General features: G+C 43.0%; 1 protein-coding gene across 3 annotated transcripts; it reads left to right on the top strand.

Moving 5' to 3' along the window:
- The first annotated feature begins 2 nt into the window (after nt 1-2).
- Nucleotides 3-27,443, top strand: ZMYND12 (zinc finger MYND-type containing 12). 3 transcript variants are annotated; one of them, XM_086716653.1, is made up of 8 exons: nt 3-71; nt 327-577; nt 11,275-11,416; nt 12,531-12,702; nt 21,231-21,400; nt 23,715-23,837; nt 24,070-24,181; nt 26,379-27,443. In XM_086716653.1, the coding sequence occupies exons 2-8, from the start codon at nt 468-470 to the stop codon at nt 26,741-26,743; spliced, it is 1,194 nt and encodes a 397-aa protein (XP_086572779.1). In that variant the 5' UTR covers nt 3-71; nt 327-467; the 3' UTR covers nt 26,744-27,443. The 3 variants fall into 3 exon arrangements, with proteins under 3 accessions (XP_086572779.1, XP_086572778.1, XP_025768002.2); XM_086716652.1 differs by having other exon boundaries at nt 21-133; XM_025912217.2 differs by having other exon boundaries at nt 31-150.
- Nucleotides 27,444-27,985: the final 542 nt, after the last annotated feature.

The raw sequence follows: 27,985 nt of genomic DNA, 5'->3' as shown, positions 1-27,985 counted from the left end.
CGCCGCACGCCGGCGCCAGCCTTCTCCGCGTCGGGGGAGGCGTGCCGGTTTCGACCCACAGCGCGGCAGAGGTGACCCTGAGCTAGCGGGACTTGTGGGCGGGCAGGCATCTGGAAGAGTCACATCCCCTCATGTTAGTTTCCTCCTCCGGTAACGAACTGTCCTGTTTGCCTCAAACCGGCCACCGTATAGGCCTTCCTGGACTTTGATTCCACTAGAGTCAGATTGCCCGGCCATTTAACCTTCGGGACTTAACGGGGGGGAGTTTTGTGGTTTTTTTTTTTTTTTAATTATTATTATTTTTTAACCCCACAAATACACTCTAGATGTCAGTGGAACTGCGCTTCTCCCCCCTGAGCTTGAATTCCTGGGAACGAGGCTGCCCGGTAGTGGTCACGTGACGCCGGCGTCCGGCGTGTCCTCTCCAGGCAACCGTCCTGGGGACCGAAGACGCCGCTGGCTGCAACATGGACATCATCTGCCCGCTGGCGGTGCCCAAGGGGCGCCGGCTCTGCTGCGAAGTGTGCGAAGCCCCGGCCGAGCGCGTGTGCACGGCCTGCACGGTCACTTATTACTGGTAGGCCCTGAAATGTGGCACGTGGGCCCCTCAACTCCCTCCCTCTCTCCCCATTACAGGTCTGGGTGCCCTGCGTAAGCCGTAGCACCAGCTCTGCCAGGGAACACTCAAGGCGGTTTCAAGACAGGTCCCCAAGACTTCTGTGTGTGCCTCTTCTCCCACTCATTCATTCGTCCCCAGATGTTTTGTTGACCGCCTACTGTGCGCAATGCACTGTTCTAGAAGCTGAAGTTACTAGTGGAAACTTGGTGGACTGTGTCCCTCAAAGATCTAACATACTAATGCGGAAGATAGATAAACAAAAAGAAAACCAGATAATTTCAGAGAGTCATAAATGCCATAAAGACAAAGGAAATGTGATGGGAAGTAGGGCAGACAGCCTCTTGGAGGGTAGATACTGATGTGAACATAAAGTAGGAGCAGTCCACCGTGGAAATGCTGGGCTCTGAGGGTGTAAAGACTGTGGTGTGTTTGAGAAATAGAAACCAGGCCAGTTTGTCTGGTGCACAGCCAAGATGGTGAGAGTGTGGGGAGGGTAGTAGAAAATGAGATGAGATTTCATTCGTTCAACATAACATCCCCTGATCTTTGCTTCCAGTTAGACCTATGTTGGACCTGAGATAAAACTGCTAGCTGGCAGATGGCCAGAAACCTAGTCCAGCAAACTAACTTGTTTTAAAAAGTCATTATAATAGACTCAGCATGACAAGTACTGTCACTCAAGGTGCGCTGTTTCCTGGGACCTCTAAGGATGGAAGCCTTGTGGCTGGGGGCAGTATCTGGAAAGGTTTCTCTGAGTAAATAATGTTTGCGATGACCCTTGAAAGGTCAGTAGGAAATTGCTAGGTGAATGAACAATGAAGACGGAAGGGCAGGGTACTCCTGGCATCCAGGTCTACTTGGGTAAAAGCTGAAAGAACAGAGTTTATTCAGAGCCGGGTAGAGAAGGTAGTGGAGGAAGCAGTTGCTGATTTTCACATTGCAGACTAGACCCATTAGCAGATCATGGATAAATCACAACCAGCATTTTAAGGAAAATGCACTTTTTTAAGGAAGAAAGTAGAATAACATAGAAAGTATCAGAGTAACCCTACTTGAATTGTTTCTTGAAAATTTTTAGCATTTTATGTGGATATGTGTGTTTGTAATGGTAAAATGTATTTCTTACTAAAAAGAACGTTTAAAAATGATTGTGGTAGGTAGTAGTAGGAGTTTAAACCAAGAAGATACAGGTTAGGGCCAGATGGTGACATGAGATGGAGAAGTTTGGAATTTATCCTCTGGGATGGCATGGATCGTTTTGACGGGCTCTCCCTTGTGTTAAGGAAGGATGACAGTAGCAGTGTGGAAGATAAATTGGAAGGTAGACCCTGGAGGCCGCATCACTGATTAAGAAGTTGTTGCAGTTGGGGCGCCTGGGTGGCTCAGTCATTTAAGCATCTAACTTCAGCTCAGGTCATGATCTTGCAGTCAGTGAGTTTGAGCCCCTCATCGGGCTCTTTGCTGACAGTTCAGAGCCTGGAGCCTGCTTCGGATTCTGTTTCTCTCTCTCTGTCTCTCTGCCCCTTCCCTGCTCACACTCTGTCTCTCAAAAAGGAATAAATGTTAAAAAAAAAAAAGAAGAAGGGGCGCCTGGGTGGCGCAGTCGGTTAAGCGTCCGACTTCAGCCAGGTCACGATCTCGCGGTCCGTGAGTTCGAGCCCCGCGTCGGGCTCTGGGCTGATGGCTCAGAGCCTGGAGCCTGTTTCCGATTCTGTGTCTCCCTCTCTCTCTGCCCCTCCCCCGTTCATGCTCTGTCTCTCTCTGTCCCAAAAATAAATAAACGTTGAAAAAAAAAAAATTAAAAAAAAAAAAAAAAGAAGAAGAAGAAGTTGTTGCAGTGATCCTAGTAGAAAGTGAATCTACCTCTCTCAGACTGAATTAGGTGTTCCTCCTCAGTGCTCTCGCAGCACTCTATATGTTTCCTAGCCTAAAATTTAGGACACAGATTGACATCAGTTGTTTAATAGTCCATATTCCTCACTAGGTCTGTATATCCCATGAGGGAAGGGACGGCATCTGTGTTTTTCTTGCAGTGTCTTCATTGCCTTTAGAATACAATTCAGGATTTGTAGCAAAAACTACAAAGCCCTGGTCATTTCTCTACCTTCATTTCTCACTACACTCACCCTCTCTTCTCCTTGATGTAGTTACCGAGGTTTTCTTCAGGTCTAGTTTGCCAAGTCCTTTCCTCCCTCAGTTTCTTTGCCTGGACTGTTTTCTCTACTAGGAACGTCCTCTTCAGCCACAAGCTCCCTCTCATCCTTCAGTCCTCAGGAATGTTATTTCTTCAAAGAGGTCTTTCTGGAAGTACTCCTCTCTGAGTTTTCTCGCTCACCTTTTTCTTCGTTTTTCCTGTACTTCTGTATTTCGTGTTTACTTGTTTAGTATCTGTGTCTCTTACTAAACCTACTGGCTGCACATACCGCACACTCAGTGATCATTTGTTGAATAAGCGAGCTTCTGAGTGGATAGTAAACCTATTAACACAGAAGGAGGTGGTGGGGGGTGACAGATTGGGTAGGGGATACACAGTTTGAGGGCCTTCAGGTCCCTTGGGAGAGATGGCTAGTAAACCACTTCAAGTACAGGCCTGGCACTCAGGGGAGAGAGGAGAGCCTCTACCTGATATGAGCATCTACTTCTTTCCCTCTTGCCTTCATCCCTGCAGCCAGAAGTAATTCCTTCTTCCTCTCAACTCACTTTGTCGTCACTCTCTACTCTCAGATGACTCTTACTTCCCTTCTTCATTTTAGTTGTTGACACGTGTGCTATCTCAATTTTATTATGTTCCATTAATGCAGGATATTATGTTGAATATGTGTAGAAGGACTATCCTGCAAATGCTGTCTTTTGATCTGTGTCAAACCCGTCTGTATATACCTTACAGTCTCTTGCAGAGTGTCGTGAAACAGTCAGAACTAAATATGTGATGAATGCATGAATAAGTTATTATTTCCTATGCCCCTATCCACCATTAGTTCCTTTCTCTTCTTTCACTGCCTTTAATTCTCTGTAAGGTGTTCTCCTCTCCCCTCCACCTTCTTTTCTTCAGATTTCTCTATGCTTGTGTCCTGGAGATTTTAAGATTTTTCCATAAAATAAAGCTGAGTTAATTGTTCTGCATCTCAGAAATGGGGGCTTTAATACTCCTCCCTCACCAGGTTTTGTGGTTGAGTGCAAAGCATGTAGCATCGTGCCTGAAACCAAACTGACACTCAGTAAATATTCTTTTCCTTCATTCCAAATTTAAGGAGCCAGAAGGACAGTAAACTTGAATTTGTGAAAGTTTTTTTTTCCTCTTTTTTTGCAAAAGAGTTTTTTTCTTTTAAAATGTTTTAAAATGTTTATTTATTTTTGAGAGAGTGAGAGACAGAGGGTGATCAGGGGAGGGGCAGAGACAGCCGGAGACACAGAACTGGAAGCAGGCTCCAGGCTTTGAGCTGTCAGCGCAAAGCCCGATGCAGGGCTTGAACTCATGAACTGTGAGATCATGACCTGAGCCGAAGTTGGATGCTCAACTGACTGAGCCACCCAGGCACCCCAAAAGATTTTTTTTCCCTAATTATTAATGTAACTCATGCTTACTATAGAGAATTTGAAAATATAAAAAATAAAGAAGAAAAATAATCTATAATCTCACAATTTAGAGATTAATAGTCTGATATTTTGGTCAACTTCTTTATACTCTTTTCCTATAAACACATCTGTTTTATACACTCTGTTAATCTTGCACATATTGTTCTATATTGGATTATGAGAATATAGCCAGGAAACAGAACATTTGTAAGAAAAGGCAATTTTATTAAAGTACACACTGAAACATTACAGAAAGTTACAAGAGGCTTTAGTACTGTAAGTTAACAAATCATTGCATATAGATAAGAGTGATTTGCAATAAGTTTTATTTAACATGTGGGGCACAAATTAAAATGTTTTCACTGATCAGGAAAAGAAAATGAATAGTGAAGTGGCATTCAATAGTAGGAGACAGTATGATCTGTGGTAAACTGCAGAATGAGTGTCCTGCCTAATGTCTTCCAAATTTAGTCTAAAAAACATGGTAATGGTTGGGGGGCTGGGATGGCTTCATCGGTTAAGTGTTCAACTCTTAGATTCAGTTCAGGTCACAATCTCATGGTTTGGTGAATTCAAGCCTTACATTGGGCTCTGTGCTGACAGCGTGGAGCCTGCTTGGGATTCTCTCTCTCCCTCTCTCTCTCTGCCCCTCCCCTACTTATGCTGTCTCTGTCTCTCTTAAATAAATAAACTTAAAAAAAATTAAACAAACTTATTAAAACACAAAACAAAACATGATATTGGCCAAAAAATGTCTAGCTCACAGGCTACTTGATTGTGAGCCCTGATTGAAAATATATTTTCAACTCCTTTATGCATGACTCTGTGCTGGGTATTAGGGATTAGACAGATGAATAAGAAAAAGAACTCATGAATATATAAATAATGCTCATTTTATTTGGAAAGGCTAGATATGTCAAATGCTCTCAGTGGAACAAAAATTCAGGCAGCTAAGTAAATTAATATTTCCATTGCTCACACGATTATTCAAAAAGTCCCTATTTAATAAATATCCTATGGAACTCAACTGTTTCTGTATCCTGGCTGTTAAGTGCTTTAATTGATTTGTTTACAGTAATTCTCTCTAAATTTTTTTAAGTGCTTTATGTCATTTCTATGATAGCAGTTACAGTTTAAAGAGAAAATACTTCATTGCATTTCCGTTGTCCCAGAAGGAAAGAAGGAGAGAGAGTTTGAACAAAGCTATGTGTTGTCTATGACTGTTTTTGTGCTACCACAAGAGTTGAATTTTTACAACAGAGACCATGTAGCTCTCAAAGCCTAAAATATTTGGCCCTTTACAGACAAACTTTGCTGACCCTGTGCTAGGTTATTGTTACCAGTTTTGGAATATGTATAAATGGAATCAGTTAACTTAGACATTTGAGTAAAAATATATAATCGGCAGTAGAAATGCAAAAATTCATGATTTATGTATCCAACAACAGAGTCTCAAAATGCATGAAGTAGAGAAGGGAGAAATAATTAATAGTTGGACACTTCAGTATTCCACCGTGAATAATGAACAGGAGATAAGCAAGGAGATACAAGGCTTGAACAACACTATAAGCCAACTAGACCTAACAGATATCTATATACATTCTTCTCAACTGCATATGGAATATTCTCCAGGATAGACCATGTATTAGACCATAAAGCAAGTCTCAATAAATTTATAAGGGTTGAAATTATACAAAGTATGTTCTGTAACCACAGCGGAATGATATTAGTCATAACAGAAGGAAATTTGGGGAATTTATGAATGTATGGAAATAACACAGTCTTAACCTGTGAGTCAAAGAAGAAATCACAAGGGAAATTAAAAAATGCTTTGAGATGAAATGAGAACAAAAATACCAATACTAAAACTTACGGGATGCAGTAAAAGCAGTACTCAGAGGGAAATTTCTAGCTATAAACACATACATTATAAAAGAAGTAAGATCTCAAATCAGTGACCTGCCCTTCCACTTTCAGAAACTAGAGAAAGAAAAAGCAAACTCAACCCAAAACTAATGGAAGGAGGAAAATATTAAAGATTAGAGTAGAGAGAAGTGAAATAGAGAATAGAGAAGCAAGAGAAAGAATCAACAAAACTAAAAATTGATATTTTAAAGAGATTAACAAAATTGACAAACCTTTATTTAGATTGACCAAGAAGAGAACACCCAAATTACTAAAGTCAGAAATCAAAGTGGGGACATTGGTAGCAACTTTGCAGAAGTCAAAGAGGTTATAAGAGAATACAATGTAGAAATGTATGCCAATGAATTAGAAAACCTAGATGAAATATATTCCTAATAAGACACAAACTGGCAAACTGACTCAAGAGAAAAAGAATATCTGAGTTGATCTATTAACTAAAAACATTTAGCTAGCAACCAAAAACTTCCCACAAAGAAAAGCCCAGGACCAGATGACTTCACTAGTGAATTCTATCAAATACTTAAAAATTAATGCTAGTAAGTTCTTCAAGATTCTTCAAAAACTTCAAATTCTTCAAAAACTCTTCCAAAAAGTAAAAGAGGAAGAAAAAGTCCCCAACTCATTTTATGAGGCCCACGTTACCCTAATATCAAAACCAGACAAAAACATCACAAGAAAAAACTACAGATCAACATCCCTCATGAATATGGGTGCAAAAAATCCTCAACAGAATACTAGCAAACCAAATCCAGCAGCATATAAAAAAGGATTATACATCATGACCAAGTGGCATTTCTTCCAGGAATTCAAGGTTGGCTCAACATGCTAATATCAATCAGTTTAAGACATCATTTTAACAGATTAGAAGACAAAAACCACACGATAATCTGAATAGATACAGAAAAAGCATGTGATAAAATCCAACACCCTTTATAATAAAGACACAACAAATTAGGAATGGAAAGAAACTTTCATAACTTGGTAAAGGGTATCTGTGAATAAACTTATAGAGAAACAGAAAGCTAACATCATATTGAGTGATCAAAGACTGAAAGCTTTCCCCCCTCCCCCCAAAAATCAGGAATGAGACAAGAATGTTACCTTTATTACTTCTATGCAATATTGTTCTAGAACTAGTTGGGGCAGCTAGGCAAGACAATGAAATAAGAGGCATCCAACTTGGAAAAGAAGGAGTAAAAAAGACTTCTTTTTGGTGATGACATGATTTTATATAGAGAAATCCCTAAAGAATCTACAAAAAAAACCTATTAGGACTAATACATGAATTCAGCAAGGTTACAGGATACAAGATCAATGTGCAAAAATCAGTTGTATTTCTGTATGCTAGCAACGAACAATCTGAAAATTAGGAAAGCCATTCCATTCACAATAGCGTCAAAAAAATTTTTTTTAATCCAAGAATGGCAAGACTGTATATACACAAACATTTTTGAAAGAAATGAAAGACCTACATAAATGGAGAGACATTCCATATTCATAGTTTATGAAAATGTTTATGAAGTATTAAGAAGACTTAATATTATTAAGATAGTGACACTTAAAAATGATCTACAGATTCAGTGCAATCGGTGTCAAAATTCCAACTGTCACTTTTGCATAAATGGCCACACTGATCCTAAAATTTATATGAAAATTCAAAGTACCCGAAATAGCCAAAAAGTCTTTTAAAAAGAACGAAGTTAGAGGACTCATACTTTTCAGTTTCAAATTTTACTATGAAGCTACAGTAGTGAAGACTGTGTGGTACTGACGTAAGGATAGACATATAGATCAATGGACTAGAATTGAGAGTCCTGAAATAAGCACATACATTTATGGCCCATTGATTTTCAACACAGGTGCCAAGACCATTCAACTGGGGAAAGAATGGTCCCTTCCAGATGGTGCTGAGATAACTGCATAGCCACATGCAAAAGAATGAATTTGGACTCCTACCTTACACCATATACGAAAAGAGCTAAATGTAAGAGCTAAAACCAAAATTTTCAGAGGGAAATTTAGTTGTAAATCTGTGTAATTTAGGATTAGGCAACCATTTAGATAGGACACCAAAAACACAAAGATCCAAAGAAAAAGTGGATTAGCTGGACTTCATCAAAACTTAAAACTTCTGTGCATCAGGGGCACCTGGGTGGCTCAATCAGTTAAGTGCCTGATTCTTGATTTCGGGTTAGGTCATGATCTCACGGTTCGTTAGTTCAAGCGCCGTGTGGGGCTCTGCACTGGCAGTGTGGAGCCTGCTTGGGAGTCTCTCTGTCCCTCTCTGTCCCTCCCCTGCTCTCTCTCTTTCTCAAAATAACTTAAAAAATAAAAATTTAAAACTTCGCATCAGATAAGCAAGATAAGTCAGTCATAGAAAGATAATACCATATGATTTCATTCATATGTGGAATTCAAGAAACAAAACAAATGAGCATAGAGGAAGGGAAGGACAAATAAAATAAAAAAAGCAGAGAAGGAGGCAAACCACAAGAGACTTTTAATGATAGAGAACAAATGGAGGGTTGCTGGAGGGGAGGTGAATAGAGGGATGGGTTAAATGGGTGATGGGTATTAAAGAGGGTACTTGTGATCAGCGCTGGGTGTTGTATGTAAGTAATGAATCACTGAATTCTACTTCTGAAACCAATTTTACCCTATATATTAACTAACTTGAATTTAAATAAAAATCTCAAAAGAGAAAAAAAAAGAATTAGAAATTTGTTATAAAGAAAAGGCAGATTTTTTTTTTTTACAAATAAAGTAAGTACCAAAAAACAAAACAAAACAACAACAGCAACCCAAAAAACTGTGCATCAGAGAACATCATCAAGAAGGTGAAAAGACAACCCACAGAATGGGAGAAAATATTTACAAATCCGATACCTGATAAGGATCTTCTGTCTGGAATATGTAAAGGACTCTTAAAACTCAACAGCAAAAAGCTAAAGACTCAGTTAAAAAATGGTCAGAAGATTTGAATACACAATTCTCCAAAGAAGATCTACAAATGGCCAATAAGCACATGAAATGATGCTGAACGTTTTTGTTAAGGAAATGCAAAATAAAATCACAATGAGATACTACTTCACACACACTAAAATAGCTTTAATTTAAAAAAAGAGAATAGCAAGTGTTGGCAAAGATACAGAAAACCGAACCCTTCATATATTGCTGGTGGGCTATAAAAGTGTACAGCCTCTGTGGAAAACATTTTGGCAGTCCTCAAAAAGTCAAACATAGAGTTACTATATGACCCAGCAATTCCATTCTTAGGTATGTGCTCAGAGAATTGAAAACATACATTCAGTCTAGAATGATGGAGATGTGAGTTGTGTCCGTTTTTCTCTGCAAGTAATAATATGTTCACATGTAGTCTGCAGTTTTGTGCATACGTTGTGCAAATTCTTAAATGAGAATTGCTTGAACAAGGGTCATGCATATGTATCAATTTGCTAGACATCACCATAAAACCATCCAAAATTTTTGCGTGAGAGTTCTCCTCTTCCCACACTATTAAAATATTAAAATTTCAAACTTTAAAATAAAAGAAAACATATGTTCACACAAAAACTTGTATACAAGTATTCATAGCAGCATTATTCATCATAGCCAAAAAGTAGAAGTAACTCAAATGTCCACCAACTGATGAATGGATAAACATTAAAAGTGATACAGCCACACAGTGGAATATCATTCAGTCGTACAAAGGAATAAAATATTGATAAATGCTATGAAATGGATGAACTTTGCAAACATCATGCTAAGTGTAAGAAACCAGACCCAAAAGGTCCCATGTTATCTGTTAACATTTATATGTAATGTCCGAAAGAGGGAAACACAGAGAGAAAGTAGATTAGTGGTTTCTGGGCATCAGTGGGTGGAGAGAAAAATGAGGGGACTGGCTAGAGCAAATGGGTTTTTTTTTTTTTTTTGATTGATGAAATTGTCCTGGCATTAGATAGGGTGATGGTTTTACAATCTTGTGATTATACTAAAAACCACTGAATTTAAAGTATACTTAAAAATGTAAAAAAGGGGGCTCCTAGTTGGCTCAGTCAGTTAAGCTTCGGCTCAGGTCATGATCTCACAGTTCGGTTCGTGAGTTCAAGCCCCACATCAGGCTCTGTGCTGACGGCTCAGAGCCTGGAGCCTGCTTCGGATTCTGTGTCTCCCTCTCTCTCTGTCCCACCCCTGCTCACACTCACACTCTTGTCTCTGTCTCCATCTCCCTCAAAAAATAAGTCAACATTTAAGAAATGTAAAAGAAATGGAAAACAAAAATAATTGGAGAAAGGGTCAGAATCAGGTAATAGGTTTGGGAATCATTCATAGAGGTAATTACTTAAGGAATGGGAATGGATTCTCTGTAGGGCTGCTGTCCTGTCCAATTAAGTGTTTAAAAATACTAAATCTGTATGTAAATTTCAGAAAAGCTTTATACCAACTGTCACAGTGCTTCCCTCTGGAGAACTAAGAAAACACCTGACTCTGGAGTATAGGCTCAGAGTAACTACTTAAGCTTTCCACACCTATGCTTCCTTATCTTTGAAATAATAGCTTTGGTTTTGCCCTTAAAAAATGAAATAGTTACTAGCAAAAACACCTGCTGCGCCACTGGGATTTGGGGCCGTTCCCACGGTGTTCGTGTCAGTGTGCCCCCTGGAACAACAGACACTGCAAGCAGATCTCTCCAGAGCTAAGTGACACAGTGGCACTCATGGTAGGAAAGTGTCTCCTAGAGCCTCAACCAATGTAAATTCCTCTCCCTTCCCCGAGGAAAAGACCCTCTCGCCCATCAACTTTGGTGTTCAGATATTCTGAAAATGGTCTTAGAACAATGGAGAGATAAAGTCGTCTTTGTTGTTCCTAACCAAGCAGAAAAGCGCAACAGCCACGGCGTCACCACGTGACTTTGGAACGTGACCCTGTGCCCAAAGAAACAGCAGCCTCCCTCCCCAACTAGTTCTTACACCATCAAATAGCCTCATGACAAAAAAGGGATTTGTGTCAGAAATGGCATCGGGTTCCCTGCCTGACGGTATGTGTTGGGCTTACTTCTCTAGTTTTTAGGGCTGGGCCAGTAGTAGGGCCAAGAGAATCGTGGGTCAGGCCCAAGGTAAAGATCATGAAATCCGTGCTTTTATTGTCAGTGGTGTGGTTCATCAAAGAGCTGACTGGGACAGCATCCATGAGAAGATCTGTCAGCTCCTGATCCCACTGCGCACCACCATGCCCTTCTACAATTCAGAGGAAGAGCGGCAGCATGGCCTGCAGCAGCTTCGGCAGCGGCAGGTGGGTCTTGAGGGACTGTGACGGGTGGCTCACGGGTGCCGCGAAACTTCCCAGGAGAAAGGGCGAACCTCCTTGAGGACAGAGACTTTGTTTTGTGGCTCTATGCCCTCAGTACCATTCAGTCAGTTGTTCTCCACATATTTACTGAATACCTACTGTATTAGGTGCCAAAGGCTGCCATAACAAAATACCGTAGACTGGGTGGCTTAAACAACAAATTCTGGAACCTAGAAGTCCCAAGATCAAGGATGGGTATCAACAGGCTTGGTTTTCTCTGTTCACAGGCATCCCTGGTGTTTCCAAATGTCTTCTTAAAAGGACACCAGTCAAATTGGATTAGGGGCCACCCTAATGGCCTCATTTTAACTTAATCACCTCTGTAAGGCCCCGTCTTTAAACACAGTGACATTCTTGGGTACTAGGGGTTAGAGCTTGAGTTTGTGGGGGGGGGGGGGGGGAGAACAGAATTCAGCCTTAACACCTATATATGCCAAGTATGTTGATAACAGCATAGGTGCATAGGAGGAGGTCAAAAAAATGATGTATGAATACACTAGGGAATACATAAAGGAGATTTTGTGGCATTGATAAGCATCTCAATTATTCTAAAAAAAATTAGGGCTTTATAAGCCATAAATCTCAAAACACCAGATTCATCCATTTTAGTATTGTGGCACTTTGAGAATGGCCTTGGGACAATGCAGAGTTTAAGTTATTTCTGATATTCGCTATATCTGTTATCCTAACTCCAGAAGGAAAGAGAAGATAATTTCTCTCAAAATTAACTCAAGCAGAAAGCCAGAATTTTTTAGAATGTCGTAAGACATGACAGTTCTGCTAAACCACAATTTTATTACAAATATAAGAATAATATTTATTGAATAGTTTTCTATTAAGCACTCATTTATGCTGATCAATGAGCTATGGTGAAAAGACACTTGTTCCTGGCCCTTGAGGAACTCACAATCCGGGTTTTTTCTATCACCTATTTTGGATTTCATGGCCACCCTAATACAAGCAGGTTAGCTAGGTGCCCTCGACCAGTTCATTAGGTGTTGGCCTTGCTCCAGGTGTACCTATGCCCGCCATTGATGGTCTATTTTTTCTTCCGCAGAAGCACTTGATTGAATTCTGCTACACTGTAGCCCAGAAATACCTCTTTGAAGGAAAACACGAAGCCGCTGTCCCGGCAGCTTTGCATTCGCTTTGCTTCCGCATGAACCTACACGGCCTGAGTTCCGTAGAGCTCGTGCCTGCTTACCTGCTGCTGGCCGAGGCGAGCCTGGGTAAGGGAAATGACTTGAGATCCCCGGGGGCCCCTTAAAGAGCACTATACTGGGTCGTTTCAGTGGCCAAAGAGTGCAACCTTGGAAGTGGCACCAAGACACTTTTCGTAAAAGAGCAGTGTTGCTGTAAAGTTTGGCATAAGGTGGGGAAGCAGATGTCATCAACTTTGGGCTACTACTGATGGAAATCCACTAAATAGCTGGTCTAAGCAGAAAGAGGACATTTATGAGGACCCTGGGGTGTCCCAGGGGAATTGAGTCTTCATGAGGCACTAGAATCAGAGTGTTGTAACCAACTGAGGCTAGTGCTCTGCTTCTCTCTTGGGCCTTGTCTCTTGTCTCTGCTTCTGTCTTCGCATCTGCTTTATTTTCCATCTCTGCAGATGTTTCTGCCTGATGCCTACCACAGAAGACAGCTACCCCAAAATATCAGATGTAGCTGAATTTACAGGGAATCTACATGTCCTCCAGGTTCAAGGCGGGTAATAGAAACTAATTAGCATCTGATTTCCAGTGTTCAATTCCTAGAAGAGACGGTTGTGTTGACTCAGCTTGAGTGTGGTGTTTACCTTTACCTACCTTTGCGTCAGGGTCACATGGTAACAGGAGTATAGGAACCTGCTCCTGTGGATGGGAGAGGGGGTTCTGAGAGTGGGAAGCACAGCCTTGGCGGAGCTCCATCCCACACAGTGGTTGCTACAAGAAGACAATTAGCATTTTGGAGGGGAATTAACCTTTTTGAGCATCTGCAGTGTTTTAATTACTGTCCAACCATTTTATACATCTTAATAGCCACTATTTTTTTTTTTTAAACAAACTTTTAGAGGCGCTGGGTGGTTCAATTGGTTAAGTGTCCAACTTCGGCTCTGATCATGATCTCACAGCTGGTGAGTTCGAGCCCCACCTTGGGCTCTGTGCTGACAGTTCAGAGCCTGGAGCCTGTTTCAGATTCTGTGTTGTCTTCTCTCTCTGCCCCTCCCACCCTGCCTCCCTCTTTCTCTCTTTCTCAAAAATTAATAAACATTAAAAAAATTTTTTAAAAACAAACTTTTAAAAAGAAAGGCTATTGCAAATACAGTACCTTGACCTTTTTTTCCCTGAGCTACGTTGAGAGTAAGTTGCTTGCCTGATGCATTTCCTGCAAAGACGTTCTCCTTCATAACACAGTACCACCACCATCTACAATCATCTACTAAGCAGATCCCATTCAAGTTTCTCCAACTGTCCCAATAACATCTTTATAGCAGAAGGATACAGTTCAAAATCATCCTTTTCATTTTGTTGCCATGTATTTTTAGTCTCCTTCATTCTGGAATAGTTTCTCAATCTTTCTTTGGCTTTTATGACTCTGACACTTTTAAGATTAAAGGCCAAGTATTCTATAAAATGTCTCTTGATTTGGGTCTCTCTGATGTTTCTTCACAACTGGACGAGGTGATGTATCTTTGGCAGGAATATCACAGAAGTGGGGCTGTATTCTTTCTCACCTCATCCTGCAAGTTGGCATATGTTTTCAATTTGTTTCATTACTGATGATACCCATTTAAGTGACTTTACTGGTGGCGTCTGACAGGCTTCTTTGTATACTCTTCCCTCTCTTTGCAATTAGTAAGTATTTTTTGGGGAGGTATTCTGAAACTATAGAAATATCCCATTCCATCGAACTTTTAATATATTCATTTATTTATTTATATCAGAATGAATTCTTGGTTCCCTGCTCTATTCAATGGGTTAATAATCTGTTACTATCATTAATTTGGTGGTTAGATGATTCTAAGTGGCTGGCCATTCATTTTTTTTAAATATATGAAATTTATTGTCAAATTGGTTTCCATACAACACCCAGTGCTCATCCCAAAAGATGCCCTCTTCAATACCCGTTACCACCCCCCCCATCAGCCCTCAGTTTGTTCTCAGGTTTTTAAAAAAAATTTTTTTTTAACGTTTATTTATTTTTGAGACAGAGAGAGAGAGAGCATGAACAGGGGAGGGTCAGAGAAAGAGCGAGACACAGAATCTGAAACAGGCTCCAGGCTCTGAGCTGTCAGCACAGAGCCTGAAGCAGGGCTTGCACCCATGGACCGCGAGATCATGACCTGAGCCGAAGTCGGACGCTTAACCGACTGAGCCACCCAGGCGCCCCTGTTCTCAGTTTTTAAGAGTCTCTTATGCTTTGTGGCTGCCCATTCAAACTGGCTTCTGTGTCTCCTTAACAATCCCCAATGTTCTTTATCACTTTCCTGCTTTCTCAACATACCTCCAAGGAACCTTGATTTTTTTTTTTTTTTTTTTTTTTTTTTTTAGTGGAAAATGGGATTCAGAAGCCAAGAGTTGTGCACTAGACATATGCATTGCTGTTGGGGTAGGGCTACTCCTAGGCCTTCTCAATGGACAGAGTTAGGGAATATGTATGAATATAATAATGTATGCACATTTTACATCTAAATTCAGTCTCTCTCTCTCTCGAAAGATAGTTAGATGAATAGATAGATAGATAGATAGATAGATAGATAGATAGAGATAGAGATACGAGTATGGGTCCATGCCAGTACCTGGTACCTCTACCAACACCTGTTGGACTGAATTTAGAGGTACTGGCATGAACCCATGCCCAATCTAATTTCCTCCCATTCCATATCTGTAGTTCTCTTCTCTGACAGTGAGAATGCTGGCTTCCTTTTTCATCAATACATTTCATCAGTTCCCCTGTATGAACTAATCTCCCATCTCCACCCCTAGTCTTTCCCTTTGCAGATGTCCTTCTCTCCTTCCATGGGCTCTGACTCCTCAGTCAGGGCTTCTGCTTCTGCATCGATCCCCTCCTCACCAGTTTGGACTCTTACTCCCCTCTACCAGGCCATGTAACTGCAAGAATGCCCCTCCTCACTCGCTCAGGTCTGGCTCCCCATTCCAGCTGTCCCTCCACCAAAACTGCTGGGAAGAGCACTGGACAAAGAGATACAGCTCAGGCCCTGTGTATTTCTGACACTGACTAGCTGTGGGATTTGATAAAAGTCTCCCTAGCCTAAGTTTCATCATCTCTCTTCTGGACTATTGCTCACTAGCTGAGATCTGGCCTCCCTCCAGTCTGGCCTCCACACAAAATGTGATCAGACCATTCCACTAGGTGAGGACCAGATTCTCCAAGCAGCCTATGAGCTGCAGCGTGATCGAGCCTTTATGAATTCTGTCACCTCATCTCACATCTTCTCTCTCCCTTTTAGTTACATTGGCCTTCTCCTTGTTTGGGAAGGCTCCTCTTTAGCCACTCTCCCCATCTCTTCTCCCCTCCCCTCCACCTAACTAACTCCTATTCATCCTTTAGGTCTAAACTCAAGAGTTACCACCCCCTTGGGGCACGTGGGTGGCTCAGTCAGTTAGTTATCCAACTCTTGATTTCAGCTCAGGCCATGATCGCAGGGTCGTGGAATCGAATCCTGCATCAGAGTCTGCACTGAGCATGGAACCTGCTTGGGGTTCTCTGTCCAGCTCTGCCCCTCTCTTCTGCTTGGTCTCTCTCTCTCTCTCTCAAAATAAAAAATTTGGGGGTGCCTGGGTGGCTCAGTCGGTTGAGCGTCTGACTTTGGCTCAGGTCATGATCTCACAGCTCGTGAATTCGAGCCCCGCGCCGGGCTCTGTGCTGACAGCTCGGAGCCTGGAGCCTGCTTCAGATTCTGTGTCTCCCTCTCTCTCTGCCCCTAACCCACTTGCATTCTGTCTCTGTCTCTCTCAAAAATAAATAAACACTAAAAACAAATTTTTTTAATAAAAATAAAAAATAAAAAAATATAAAAAAAAGAATTTAAAGAGTTAATTCTTTAAGCCCCCAGACTGGACCAGGTTTCTTTTTATATGTCCCCTTAAAAACCTCTTCCTCTTCTGGGTGTACATATCCATTGATGAGATTACTTAATTACAGTTTCTCTTTCTCTCTGGACTATAAGCTGAGGGAGAACCGGAACTGTCCCTATTCTCACTCATCAGAGTGTCTTCACGCACAGAACAGCACTTAACACAGAGGAGGTGCTCCAACCCCAGCCCCCACCCCCCCCCACAAACCTGGCGCCGAGTGGGCCCTGAGAAAGCATTTGGCAAACCTAAGTGCCCTTCACAGGATTGTTTTGAGGATTAAATGAATTTGTGTGAATGAACGTGAGAGTGCTTTGCAAGCTGGAAGGTTCTGTCTAAATAGAAGTTCTCATTAATACCTCCCCCAGTCATTGACTGAAAACTTTCTCAACCTTTTTGTCAGTCTAAACAAATCACATTCTTTTTTTTTTTTTTTTTTTTTAAATAGCAGGGGAGGGGCAGAGAGAGAGGGAAACACAGAATCCAAAGCAGGCTCCAGGCTCCGAGCTTTCAGCACAGAACCTGACATGGCGCTCAAACTCACTAACTCATGAACCGTGAGATCATGACCTGAGCCAAAGTCGGACGCTTAACCAACTGAGCCACCCAGGCGCCCCTAAATAAATCACATTCCTTGAGCGCATGTCTCTTTCTCATCTTAGAGGTTCCTTCAGACTGGAGTGGAAAAATAAGAGGTATTTTAGCCTATTCTTTTCCTTTCCGTCGAACTTTGGAGTTTTAATAAACTAGAGATGATATTTTCAGTTAAACTTCGAAGAGCCACCTCACTCACCCTCCCCCACTGTTGTCAGCACATTGGAAGCAGGAGAACCTGGGTTCAAATTCCAACTCTTGCTTTAGTCCCTTATACAACAGCTGGCTTCTCTTCAATCATCAGGTGTCTGCGTAAATATGACCTTCTCAGAGAGGTGTTCCCTAAACATCCAATCAGGGTAGGTTTCTTCCCTCTTTTTTTTTGATCGCCGTGTTCTGTTCATTTCCCTCACAGCACTTCATTTTTGTTTCTTTACTGTGTGTCTACTTCCCTTGGTTATAAGCTCCTTGAGGTCAGAGATCATGTGTGTTTTATTCACTCACTAGCATGCGCTGAGCAGCTAGCAGAGCGGTGCAGAGTCTAAATTAGATGAATGTACGGTTGAATGAATGGATGAAGTTTCCTCCTCTGATATGTATTTCACAGGGTTGTTGACAGACTTCGATCACAGATGCAAATGGCCTAGCGTGACGTACACACAGCAAATAGCAGGCCCTCAGTAAATACGAATTCCCTTTCCTTCCCCTGGATGCCTCCCAGCCTCCCAGATGATTATCTGTGACTGCTTTATTCTGTGCTCTTTTGCTTTTGTCACCAAGCCTTACAAAATCTTCCTCCATAATGTCTCTCAGTTCGGCCGCCAGCCCGGCGTAAGCCTATTGTCTCACCCTGCAGATGAGTGTCATTACTCCTTAACTGGCTATCCCTTCTTTTTCTATTCCATACGCTTTAGGACATGACCTTTTAGGACAGTCTCACTTCCTTTGGCAACTTTGTGTATCTAGTATCTCCACTCCATCCCTACGCCTGTCCAGGCGAACACTGTGCCTAGGAGAACATGCCTGAACTTACCGACCCAGCAGCCGCAGTCTCAGTTCTGACCTGCTTGGAGCAGTGCACTCCTCCTGCCTCACTATCCCTGCTCTCTGGATTTGGGGGCTCAAATATTTTTCTCCCAAGGATGCCTTTTCCTTTGGGATGCTTATTATTTGCTGGTACAGCTTGGCCTTGGGCCCTTCCTTCCTTGGCATGGCCTTCTTGAATGAAAACTGGACAATGAGAATGAGAAATGTCCAATATACGTCAATGCCCTCTACCAATTTCCCCCGTCTAAGTAATCTTTGCTAAGAGTCATTTGCTTCTTTAAATTTGAGAGGACCGCAGTCTCAAGCTCTTATTTTACAGAGCAAATCCGCATGGAAGATGTGACTTGCCATGTCCGCATGAGCCAGGATCATGGCCTCAGCCTCTTGCTTCTCATTGAGGATTTCCCTGTTTTAGTTTGAACTTCAGTCAAGATAAGTTCCTTGTTTCCTCCCTTAGCTTGCCGCTTCTTCAGCTCGCCTCCTTTAGTTCGGTGACCTGTGATTACAACTAGAATAAAAAATGCCTACATATGAATTGGGCCTGGGAGAAAGCACAAGCAGAACTGAAGATTGTCTTGTGAGGGGTGTGTGGCCTCATCTCCTGACTATTTCCGCTGCAGCACCCATTACGTGAAATACTTTGCACCCAGAGCATGCTTCCTGCTCTGCAGAAGGCTGTCACAGAAGTTTTCTGTTTAGTTTTCTGACAGCCTCCCTAGAAGGCAAGCAGGTAGGCAGGAAACTGTTATGTATCTTTACAACCAAACGAAAAGGTTTTTTTATTTAAAAAAATTTTTTTAATGTTTATTTTTGAGACAGAGAGATACAGAGTATGAGCGGGGGAGGGGCAGAGAGAGAGGGAGACACAGAATCTGAAGCAGGATCCGGGCTCTGAGCTGTCAGCACAGAGCCAGATGTGGGGCCAAAACCCACGAGCTGTGAGATCATGACCTGAGCCGAAGTCAGACACTCAACTGACTGAGCCACCGAGGTGCCCCACAACCAAAGAAAAAGTTTTAAGCATCAGCAATATCTGAACATTAGAAATAAAGGTGCCTTTTACCTAGTAACCATGTTCCTGAACACCTAGTAACCATGTGTTGTCCATTCTGGCTCCTAAATGCCTCTTGTGTATCTGTTCCATGTTTACTCACTGCCTTAGTTCAGGCTCTGGCCTGAACTATTTCCAAAGTCTTCCAGAGTCTTCCAGTTTTCTTCCTCCCCTCTGGTCCCTCCTCCATATTGGCTCCTGGGTATCCTTCTATATCTAAATCCAATTCTCTCTCCCTTTCTGAAAATCCTCTACCTTTTATCCACGTGCTTCCAGCTCCTTGGTGCAACTTACTAAGCCCTCTATGACCTGTCCTATGACTGCCTCTTTAGCCTCATTTCCTGCCACTCGATCACTCACACATTTGTGCTCCAGCGTCACAGACCCATATATGGTTCTCCAAACACAGCCCACTATTTCGTATCTTATGGTTCTGCATATGTTACCCTCCACCCTGGATGCCCGCCCTCCCTTATCTGTCAGGAAAACTTCTTTTCATCCTCCAAACTCAGCTCAGATTTTCCTGTCTTAGTTCGGCTGCTGTAACAAATACCACAGACTGGGTGGCTTAAACAGTTATTTCTCACCATTCTGGAGGCTGAAAGTCCAAGATCAAGTTGTCAGCAGATATGGTATCTGGTGAGGGCGCACTTTTGGACTTGTAGACAGCCACCTTCTCACTGCATCCTCATAGGGCAGAGAGAGGGATCATCTCTCTTGTACCTTTTCTTTTTTTTTTTTTAAACATTTTTTTTTTCAACGTTTTATTTATTTTTGGGACAGAGAGAGACAGAGCATGAACGGGGGAGGGGCAGAGAGAGAGGGAGACACAGAATCAGAAACAGGCTCCAGGCTCTGAGCCATCAGCCCAGAGCGGGACGCGGGACTCGAACTCACGGACTGCGAGATCGTGACCTGGCTGAAGTCGGACGCTCAACCGACTGCGCCACCCAGGCGCCCCATCTTGTACCTTTTCTTTTACAGGCACCAATCCCATTCTTGAGGGCTCCACTCTCATGACCCAATTACCTCCCAAAGGCCCACCTCCAAATACCATCACTTTGGGGATTAGGGCTTCAACTATGGATTTTGGGGTACTACAGCATTCAATCCAGAGCACTGACCATGCTTCTCCCCATTCCAATGCTCCCTCTCCACCCCATCCATAGAATTAAACACCTCCTCATCTCTGCCACTTCCAAACCTTATGATGTTACTATTGTTGCACTTACACTATTTTACAAATGTGTTTGTTTTCATGCCACACACACATGCATTTCCTGAACCCAGCTGTAAATTTTTGAAGGGCAGTGGCTTTGATTCATCTTTGAATCCTCATCAATCAACACAAGGCCTGGTACATAAAAGATATTAAATATACATAGGCATAACTTTTTAATTGAGATGCAATTCACATGCATAAAATCCACTCCTTTAAAGTACAATTCAGCGGTTTGAGTGTATTCACAAGATTGTGCAACCATCACCACGTCTAATTACAGAACATTTTAGTCACCCCATACCAATATGGAATATTGGTAGTCACCCTCCGTTCTCCATCCCACAGTCCCTGGCCACCATTTTCTGTCTCTATGGATTTGCCTGTTCTGGACATTTCATATCAGTGGAATCCCGCATTATGTGGCCTTTTATATCTGTCTGCCTTGACTTAGTGCAATGTTTTCAAGGTTTATCCATGCTATAGCCTGGATCAGTACTTCATTCCTTTCTGTGACTGAGTAATATTCCACCCATGGATATGGATAGACCATGTTTTGTATATCTACTCATCAGCTGATGAGCATTTAATTTGTTTCTATTTTTTGGCTATTATGGCTAGGCTGCTATGAATGTTCAGGTACAAGTTTTGTGTGTCAATAAATGTTTGAGTCAATGAATAAATGAGTGAATGGGTGCTGACTCATATTTCATCATGTGTTCTCTGGCCAGGATATAAATTCTAACCTTCTTTACTTCTTTTGGGCAGGTCTGGGCCAGATTGTCCAAGCTGAGGAATACCTATCCCAAGCCCAGTGGACAGTCCTCAAATCAACGGAATGCTCTTATGCCACCCAGTCTTTACTGCATCGGAACCTGGGACTTCTCCACATAGCTAAGGAAAACTACGAGGAAGCCCGTTATCATCTGGCCAATGATGTAAACAAGCTAAATTATGACACCTGAATGTTTCTGAGACCAGCTATGCTGAGTTTTGTTTGTTCTTTTTTAACTGAGCCCTTCTCTAAAACCTTCTGTTTACAACTGACCGGTGAGGTATCAGCGAGAACGTGGTTCTAACAACCTGAGTTCAAGCCTCTCCACCTCCTGACTGTGCATCCTTAGGCCAGGTCACGCCACTTCTGCAAGCCCGACTGCTCTGAGGATAATAAAGGGAGGCAGAACAGCACACTGGTTAAGAGAAAGGCTTTACTTTTACTCTTGGCCATAATCTTGGACCAATTATTTCAACTCTTTCATCAAGTATAAGACAGAAATCATCAAATAGCCTGTGCCTCATTGGGTCATTGAAGAGATTAATAATAGGACAATATCTATGCAGCATTTTGGCTGTTATTTTTACATATAACATCAATGTTTCTACTTCAGAGCTGTTGGCATATGAAAGTTCTTATAAACTATACTTTATAAACTATGAAACTATGTACAAATGTTAGATAAGATGATGATGAGGGTGAGGACTGAGCTGTTCTTTCAGAATTTATGCTGTTTCTGTTAGGATTTCAGCAGTGGACAGTATTACCAGACAGAAAAGTTCCTGAGCCTGAAATCTGGACGAGGTTAGGGTCAGGATGCAATCTCCACGCAAGTTGGTTGTCTCTTCAGCCTCTCCACCGGGCAGCCCTCCCTCTGATTGCCTGCCACTGCACAATGTCGATAAATCCACTGGAAACTTGTGCTGGCTAGTCTCCATAATCCCCTTACCCCAAATCCATTCTCTGCTCTACTGTGCCCTGGGAGGCCGACCTCTGTGGACTACATGACCGGACTCTATTGCTTTTTGGCTTCTGTTGGATTTGCAGAGTGAGAGACGTGACAGGGGAGTGGATGTTGGGAGGAGATAGAGGTTGGGTATCTACTCTTTCTGCTGCCTTCCTGCTCCACCCCAGTTCTGGCACGAGCAGTGCTCCTCCATGGCCACAGCTCCTGGCAGGTGGCCTTCTCCCATTGCTCTAGCTCTTGTGGGGCCCCGGTGACCCTGCTTTCTCCCTCACTTTTTCAGGAGTCTGGACAGTAATAGTTTCTTGCCGTTCATGGTCCCTGGGGCTTTACTAGCTCTTGTTGGTTCCTTGACCTCTGTATGTCTCTTTAAAGAATCCTTTCATTAAACTGTCTTCAGGAAATACTTTGAGGGTGCCATCTATTTCCACCTAGGAGACTGACTAAGACACTTTTTCCTCTGCCTTTTCTCTCTATACTCTCACTCTACAACAAATTAAACAGAGGAACAGATTCTGTCTTGAGCTGGGCCATACAGTTAAGATACAGATCAAACTCAGACTCTTCTGCCTACCTTTCAAAAAAAAAAATCAACCATAGCTTCATTGATAACATATCATAGACTTCACCCACTTTTGGTATACAACTCAATGATTTTTAGTAAACTCACAGAGTTGTACAGCCATCAGTCCAGTCCAGTCTTAGAACATTCCCATCACCCCAGAGATCCCTCATATCCATTTGCAGTTTATTTCTCACTCTGACCCCCAGCCCCAGGCAACCACTTTCTGTCTCCCTAGATTTGCCTTTTTTGGACCTTTACTATAAGCAGAATGATATGTTGTCTTTTCATCTGACTTCTGTCACTTAGCAGAATTACTTAGAGGTTCATCCATGTTGTTGTATCAATACCTCATTCCTTTTATTGCTGAGTAGTGTTCATCTTCTGGATATACACAATTTTTGTCCAGCCATTTATCACTTGATGAACATGGGGGTTGTCTCCACTGTTACGAGTATCGCTGCTGTGAATGTTTGTGTACAAGTCTTAGTGTGGACACAAGTTTTCATTTCCCTTGGGTGTGCATCTGTCTACGAACGAAATTGCTGGGTCATGTAGTAACTCACTGTTGAATGTTTGGAGAGCTGCCGAACCGTCTTTCACAGAGGATGCATCATGTTCTATTCCCACCAGCCGTGGACGAGGGTTCCGTTTTCTCCATGTCCTTGCCAACGCTGATTTTCTGCCTTTTTGATGAGAGGCATTTTAGTGTGTGTGAAGTGGTATCTCACTGCAATTTTATTTTGCATTTCTGTAATGACTAATAATGTTGAGCATCACTTCATGTGTTATTAGCCTCTGGCATATCTTTTTGGAGACATGTCTATGCAGATCCTTTGCCCGCTTTTTAATTTTATTTGTATCATTACAAATTCTAGGTGTACAAGTTTTTAAAATCAGATACATGATTTACAAAGGGAACTGAAGCACCCCTTCTTCCTTCTGCTGTAGATTTATTTTGCCAGTTGTGCATTTGGAACAGAGGATATCAGGACGTCAGGAGGCTACTTCCACCTGGCTAATATCTTCTACGGCCTTAAAAAGTTGGACGTGGCAGACACATTGTACACGAAGGTGAGCTGGGGAATATGGGAGTTGAGCCTTGATGCTTTGGCCTTCTAAGTTACAACTGGCGTCAGACCATTCATGAGAAATTTGAGGCACAGAAAGATGAGATGATTTGCCCAAGATCACATGGCCTGATACACGATATATCCCACTTTTCTTTCTTCCTGTTTCTCCACCAGCAAAATACATGAGGCTCAGGTCTGGCCTGCTTCTCTGATTGTGTCTGCTTTCCCAACAGGTCTCTGAGATCTGGAGTAAATACTTGAACAATCGCTACCAAGTGCTCTCAGAGGCTCGCATCCAACAGATAGACTTACTGGGCAAACGATTTGAGACTGACACCGGCTTGGGTAAGTGGCAGCTCTCCCTGGGAAACAGAGCAGTGGCTTCACCCCACCTAATCCACAGGCCTTCTCCCCAAGAGGGAGAGCCACTGTCCCTGTCACGAGCACACCAGTGCCATCTCCTGTAGTTTGCTGAAGCGGACACTGAGATAGGAAAACCAAAGGGATTTCACCAGTGTTGGGAAGAATTCAGAGCCCTGGTACTATACACAGCCTTTCCGGGGGCTCATAAGGTACGGATGTGAAGAGAAAAAGACTTACAAGAGCCCCCTGTGATTTCTGCAGAGCCTCCATTTCTCCAGGGCACATAAGGCAAGGTAAACTCTCTCATACTGCACATTTGTTCTGGGGCCTTCACCTCTTCCTTTACTGGGCAGTGAGGTTCTCAGCGGCAGGGCCGGGTCTCATTATTTCTCTGTCCCCAGGCTCAACAGAGGGTGAGTACTGAGTGGCACTGTACAGCATCGTTCCCTCTGAGGTAATAAAAAGGGACAGAGGATCTAGTGTCTGCTCAAAAGAGACATGCGGTGTGGTTGATGACACAGGACCTATATGAAATAAAAGGAAACGCCTACAAGTACAAATTATATTACAAGATGAATCCTAGAATGAAGAGGTGAGGATAGTTGGATGGTGTTAAATAGGGAAGACTTCTTGGAGGAGAGGTTTTGAACTAAGATTTAAAAAATTAGGACAGGGGCCTCTGGGGGGCTCAGTTGGTTAAGTGACTCCGGTTTGGGTCATGATCTCATGGCTCTTGACTTCAAGCCCCGTGTTGGGCTCTGTGCTGACAGCTTGAAGCCTGGAGCCTGCTTTGGATCCTGTGTCTCCCTCTCTCTCTCTGCCCCTCCTCCACTTGCACTCTGTCTCTCTCTCTCTCAAAAATAAACATTAAAAAAATTACAGGTCATGATCTCACAGTTCGTGGGTTCGAGCCCTGCGTCGGGTTCTGTGCTGACAGATCAGAGCCTGGAGCCTGTTTCGGATTCTGTGTCTCCCTCTCTCTCTGCCCTTCCCCTATTCATGCTCTGTCTCTGTCTCAAGAATAAATAAACATTAAAAAAAAAATTAAAAAATTAGGGGCGCCTGGGTGGCTTAGTCAGTTAAACATCCGACTTTGGCTCAGGTCATGATCTTGAGGTTCGTGACTTCAAGCCTCATGTTGGGCTCTGTGCTGACAGCTCAGAGCCTGGAGCCTGCTTCAGATTCTGTGTCTCCGTCTCTCTCTTCCCCTCCCCCGCTCATGCCCTCTCTGTCTCTCCTCAAAAATAAACATTAAAAAAATTTTAAATTAATAACTTTATTCAGTTTTCTCTCATTATAAAAGTGGTTTATGTGAAAGCAGAAAACTTGGAAATCATAGAAATCCAAAGGCAGCCAACCTCAGGGTTATGGTGTATGCCCTTTCTGTCTTCTTATGTACTTCTTAGTATGTAAAAAGTGTTTAGAAGTATGCGGCCCCACGCCTGGGTGGCGCAGTCGGTTAAGCGTCCGACTTCAGCCAGGTCACCATCTCGCGGTCCGCGAGTTCGAGCCCCGCGTCAGGCTCTGGGCTGATGGCTCAGAGCCTGGAGCCTGTTTCCGATTCTGTGTCTCCCTCTCTCCCTGCCCCTCCCCCGTTCATGCTCTGTCTCTCTCTGTCCCAAAAATAAATAAAAAACGTCAGAAAAAAAAATTAAAAAAAAAAAAAAGAAGTATGTAGCCCCAAATAACTCATAATAAGTGAATAAATAGTCGCTAGAGTAGGGCCTAACACCACTGGAAGGAAGTGTAAAAAAACTTACACGGGGAAGCAGCAAGGCTGAGGTGCCAGCACCCTTGGATTTGGGAGAAGATTAAGCTGCTTGCTGGCTGTTGGAAGTCCCCGCTCCCTCTCTGGCTCTCAGGCGGAAGCTAAGTGGGACCAAGGAATCCCGCTGGGACAGCCTCTGCGTTTGGAGCCTAAGAAATGGAGAGTTTAGGACTCTGAAAGACAGAAATCGCAGTTACCTTGAGACCCACCGGGGTGAGCAGGTTTTACAGAGCTGCCTGAAACTGCCCGGCTTCTTGCTCGAGTGTGGCCAGAGTCCTCTGGGTGAAGAACCTGCTGTGCCTTGTGCCCAAGGCCAGCGCCCTGTCAGCTCTGTGCTCACCCATGAGGGGAGACCCAGCGGCTCCCCACAGCCGGTTTCTTCTTTCCAGCTTCCTCCCTTTCCCCTTGCAGATGAAGCCCAGGAAGCAGAAGCCATTCAGATCCTGACTTCAATCTGGAACATTCGAGAATCTACATCCGACACAGCCCCCCAAAAAACTATCTTTGTTCTGAATACCCTGGTCATGCTTTACTACCTGATGATGAATTCTTCAAAGGCAAGTTTCCCCAGAAAAGCGCCATGTCTAATGGAGGTAGAAGTTCCTCTAGTTGAATTCAGCTGTGTTTTGCCCAGTTGCACTGGTTTCTGCCCTCTGAGTAAGGCCGCACTTCAGAAGAGTTCAGATGTTCATGATGTTTCTCATTTGTTGAGTCCAGCCTGCATAATGGAAACTGCATTGTCTTCTTCCAGAGGGATATGCCCATTACTAGCCTAAGTACTTCTCACGAACTAATGCAGTTAATTGTCAGGCCAACTTTATGAAGTAGGTATTTTATTATTCCCACTTTACAGGTAAGGAAACTGAGGTGCAGAGAGGGTCCATTATTTGCCCAACTTCTTTTGGAGGAGGGGAGGTCACAATAAACAAGGCAACATTTAATGGGGAATAAAATTTCAGATCGCAAATAGTGCTGCAAAGCAAACGAAAGCAGGCAAGGAGAGAGGGAAGGCTGGCTGGAGGAGGCCTTTGTGTGTGGGTGTCATGGAAAATTTAGGATTCCCTTCCCCCCTCTCCCTTCCTCCCTACCTTTCTTCAGCAAACTTTACTAAGTGCCTTCTGTATACCAGGACCTAGAGGTGCTCGCAGTCAGTGGGTTATAATCCAGTGTGATCGTGAAGACCGGGGCTCTGTGGGCAATGCGAGGGAGGGACACCAACCCTATCTGGGATGTAGTAAGAGTGCTTAGGGAACAGGGAAGCATTTCCATTGAATTTCCAAGCTTACACTGTAAAAACCTCTTTTCTACAGTTCCAGGTCCAATTTTCTACTGTGTACTCAAGGAAGTCCTTACCCTAAGGCATGTGAAGGGTATTAGATCTATAAGAGGTCCTTAGAGAATAGGGACACATATATCTACTCCAGATTGCCACCTCACTTCCTTTAGGTCTTTCCTCAACTGTCTTCAGCGAAGCTTTCTCTGGCCCCCCCCCCCCCCCCTGCTGAAAGCTGCAAAACCCTGCTACTGCCACTGGTGCTTCCAACCCCCCTTTCCTACTTTATCCTTTTCCTTAACATGTATCACTATTGAGGATACTGTGGTGTTTTACTTGTTCGTCTTGTTTATTGCCTCTCTCCCTCACTGTACTGTAAGCTCCAGGAGGGCAGGAATTTCCACCTGTGGTCATAGTACCTGGAACGTAATAGCCATTCAATAAATATTTATTGGAAGTGAGGGAGGAAGGGAGGAAGGGGGAGGAGGGGAGAAGAGCCAGCCCAGAGTCTGTCCCAGGATGTCCTGTGAGGCCTCTGTCCAAGTCAAAACTCTAGACCATGGCCCCTAGGATGGGAAGCCACTTGTGGAACCTGTCACCCCTGGCCTCCCGGTGCTGGTTCAGAGGGTCCTGATTCAGATCCTGTGGAGATCTCACTTTGTTAAGAAGGCGTACTTTGTACTTAGTTTGTCAAGCCAGGTGGGTTTCTCTGGTCCCCCATGCCCCACTCAGCACATGTGTGGCT

The sequence above is a fragment of the Puma concolor genome, chromosome C1, assembly GCF_028749965.1.
Source record: "Puma concolor isolate L17-30 chromosome C1, mPumCon1.1.hap2, whole genome shotgun sequence".
In the NCBI taxonomy this organism is placed as follows: domain Eukaryota; kingdom Metazoa; phylum Chordata; class Mammalia; order Carnivora; family Felidae; genus Puma; species Puma concolor.
Note: the sequence above shows the minus strand (reverse complement) of the source record. Positions and strands in the feature narration are given on the sequence as shown.

What these genes read in the sequence shown, in the direction of transcription:
- ZMYND12 (XM_086716653.1), top strand. Translation starts at nt 468, where the DNA reads ATGGACATCATCTGCCCGCTGGCGGTGCCCAAGGGGCGCCGGCTCTGC. An exon ending in TGCACGGTCACTTATTACTG is followed by an intron (nt 578 to 11,274) that starts GTAGGCCCTGAA and finishes TTTTATTGTCAG; the next exon opens with TGGTGTGGTTCATCAAAGAG. An exon ending in GTTATCATCTGGCCAATGAT is followed by an intron (nt 21,401 to 23,714) that starts GTAAACAAGCTA and finishes CTTCTGCTGTAG; the next exon opens with ATTTATTTTGCCAGTTGTGC.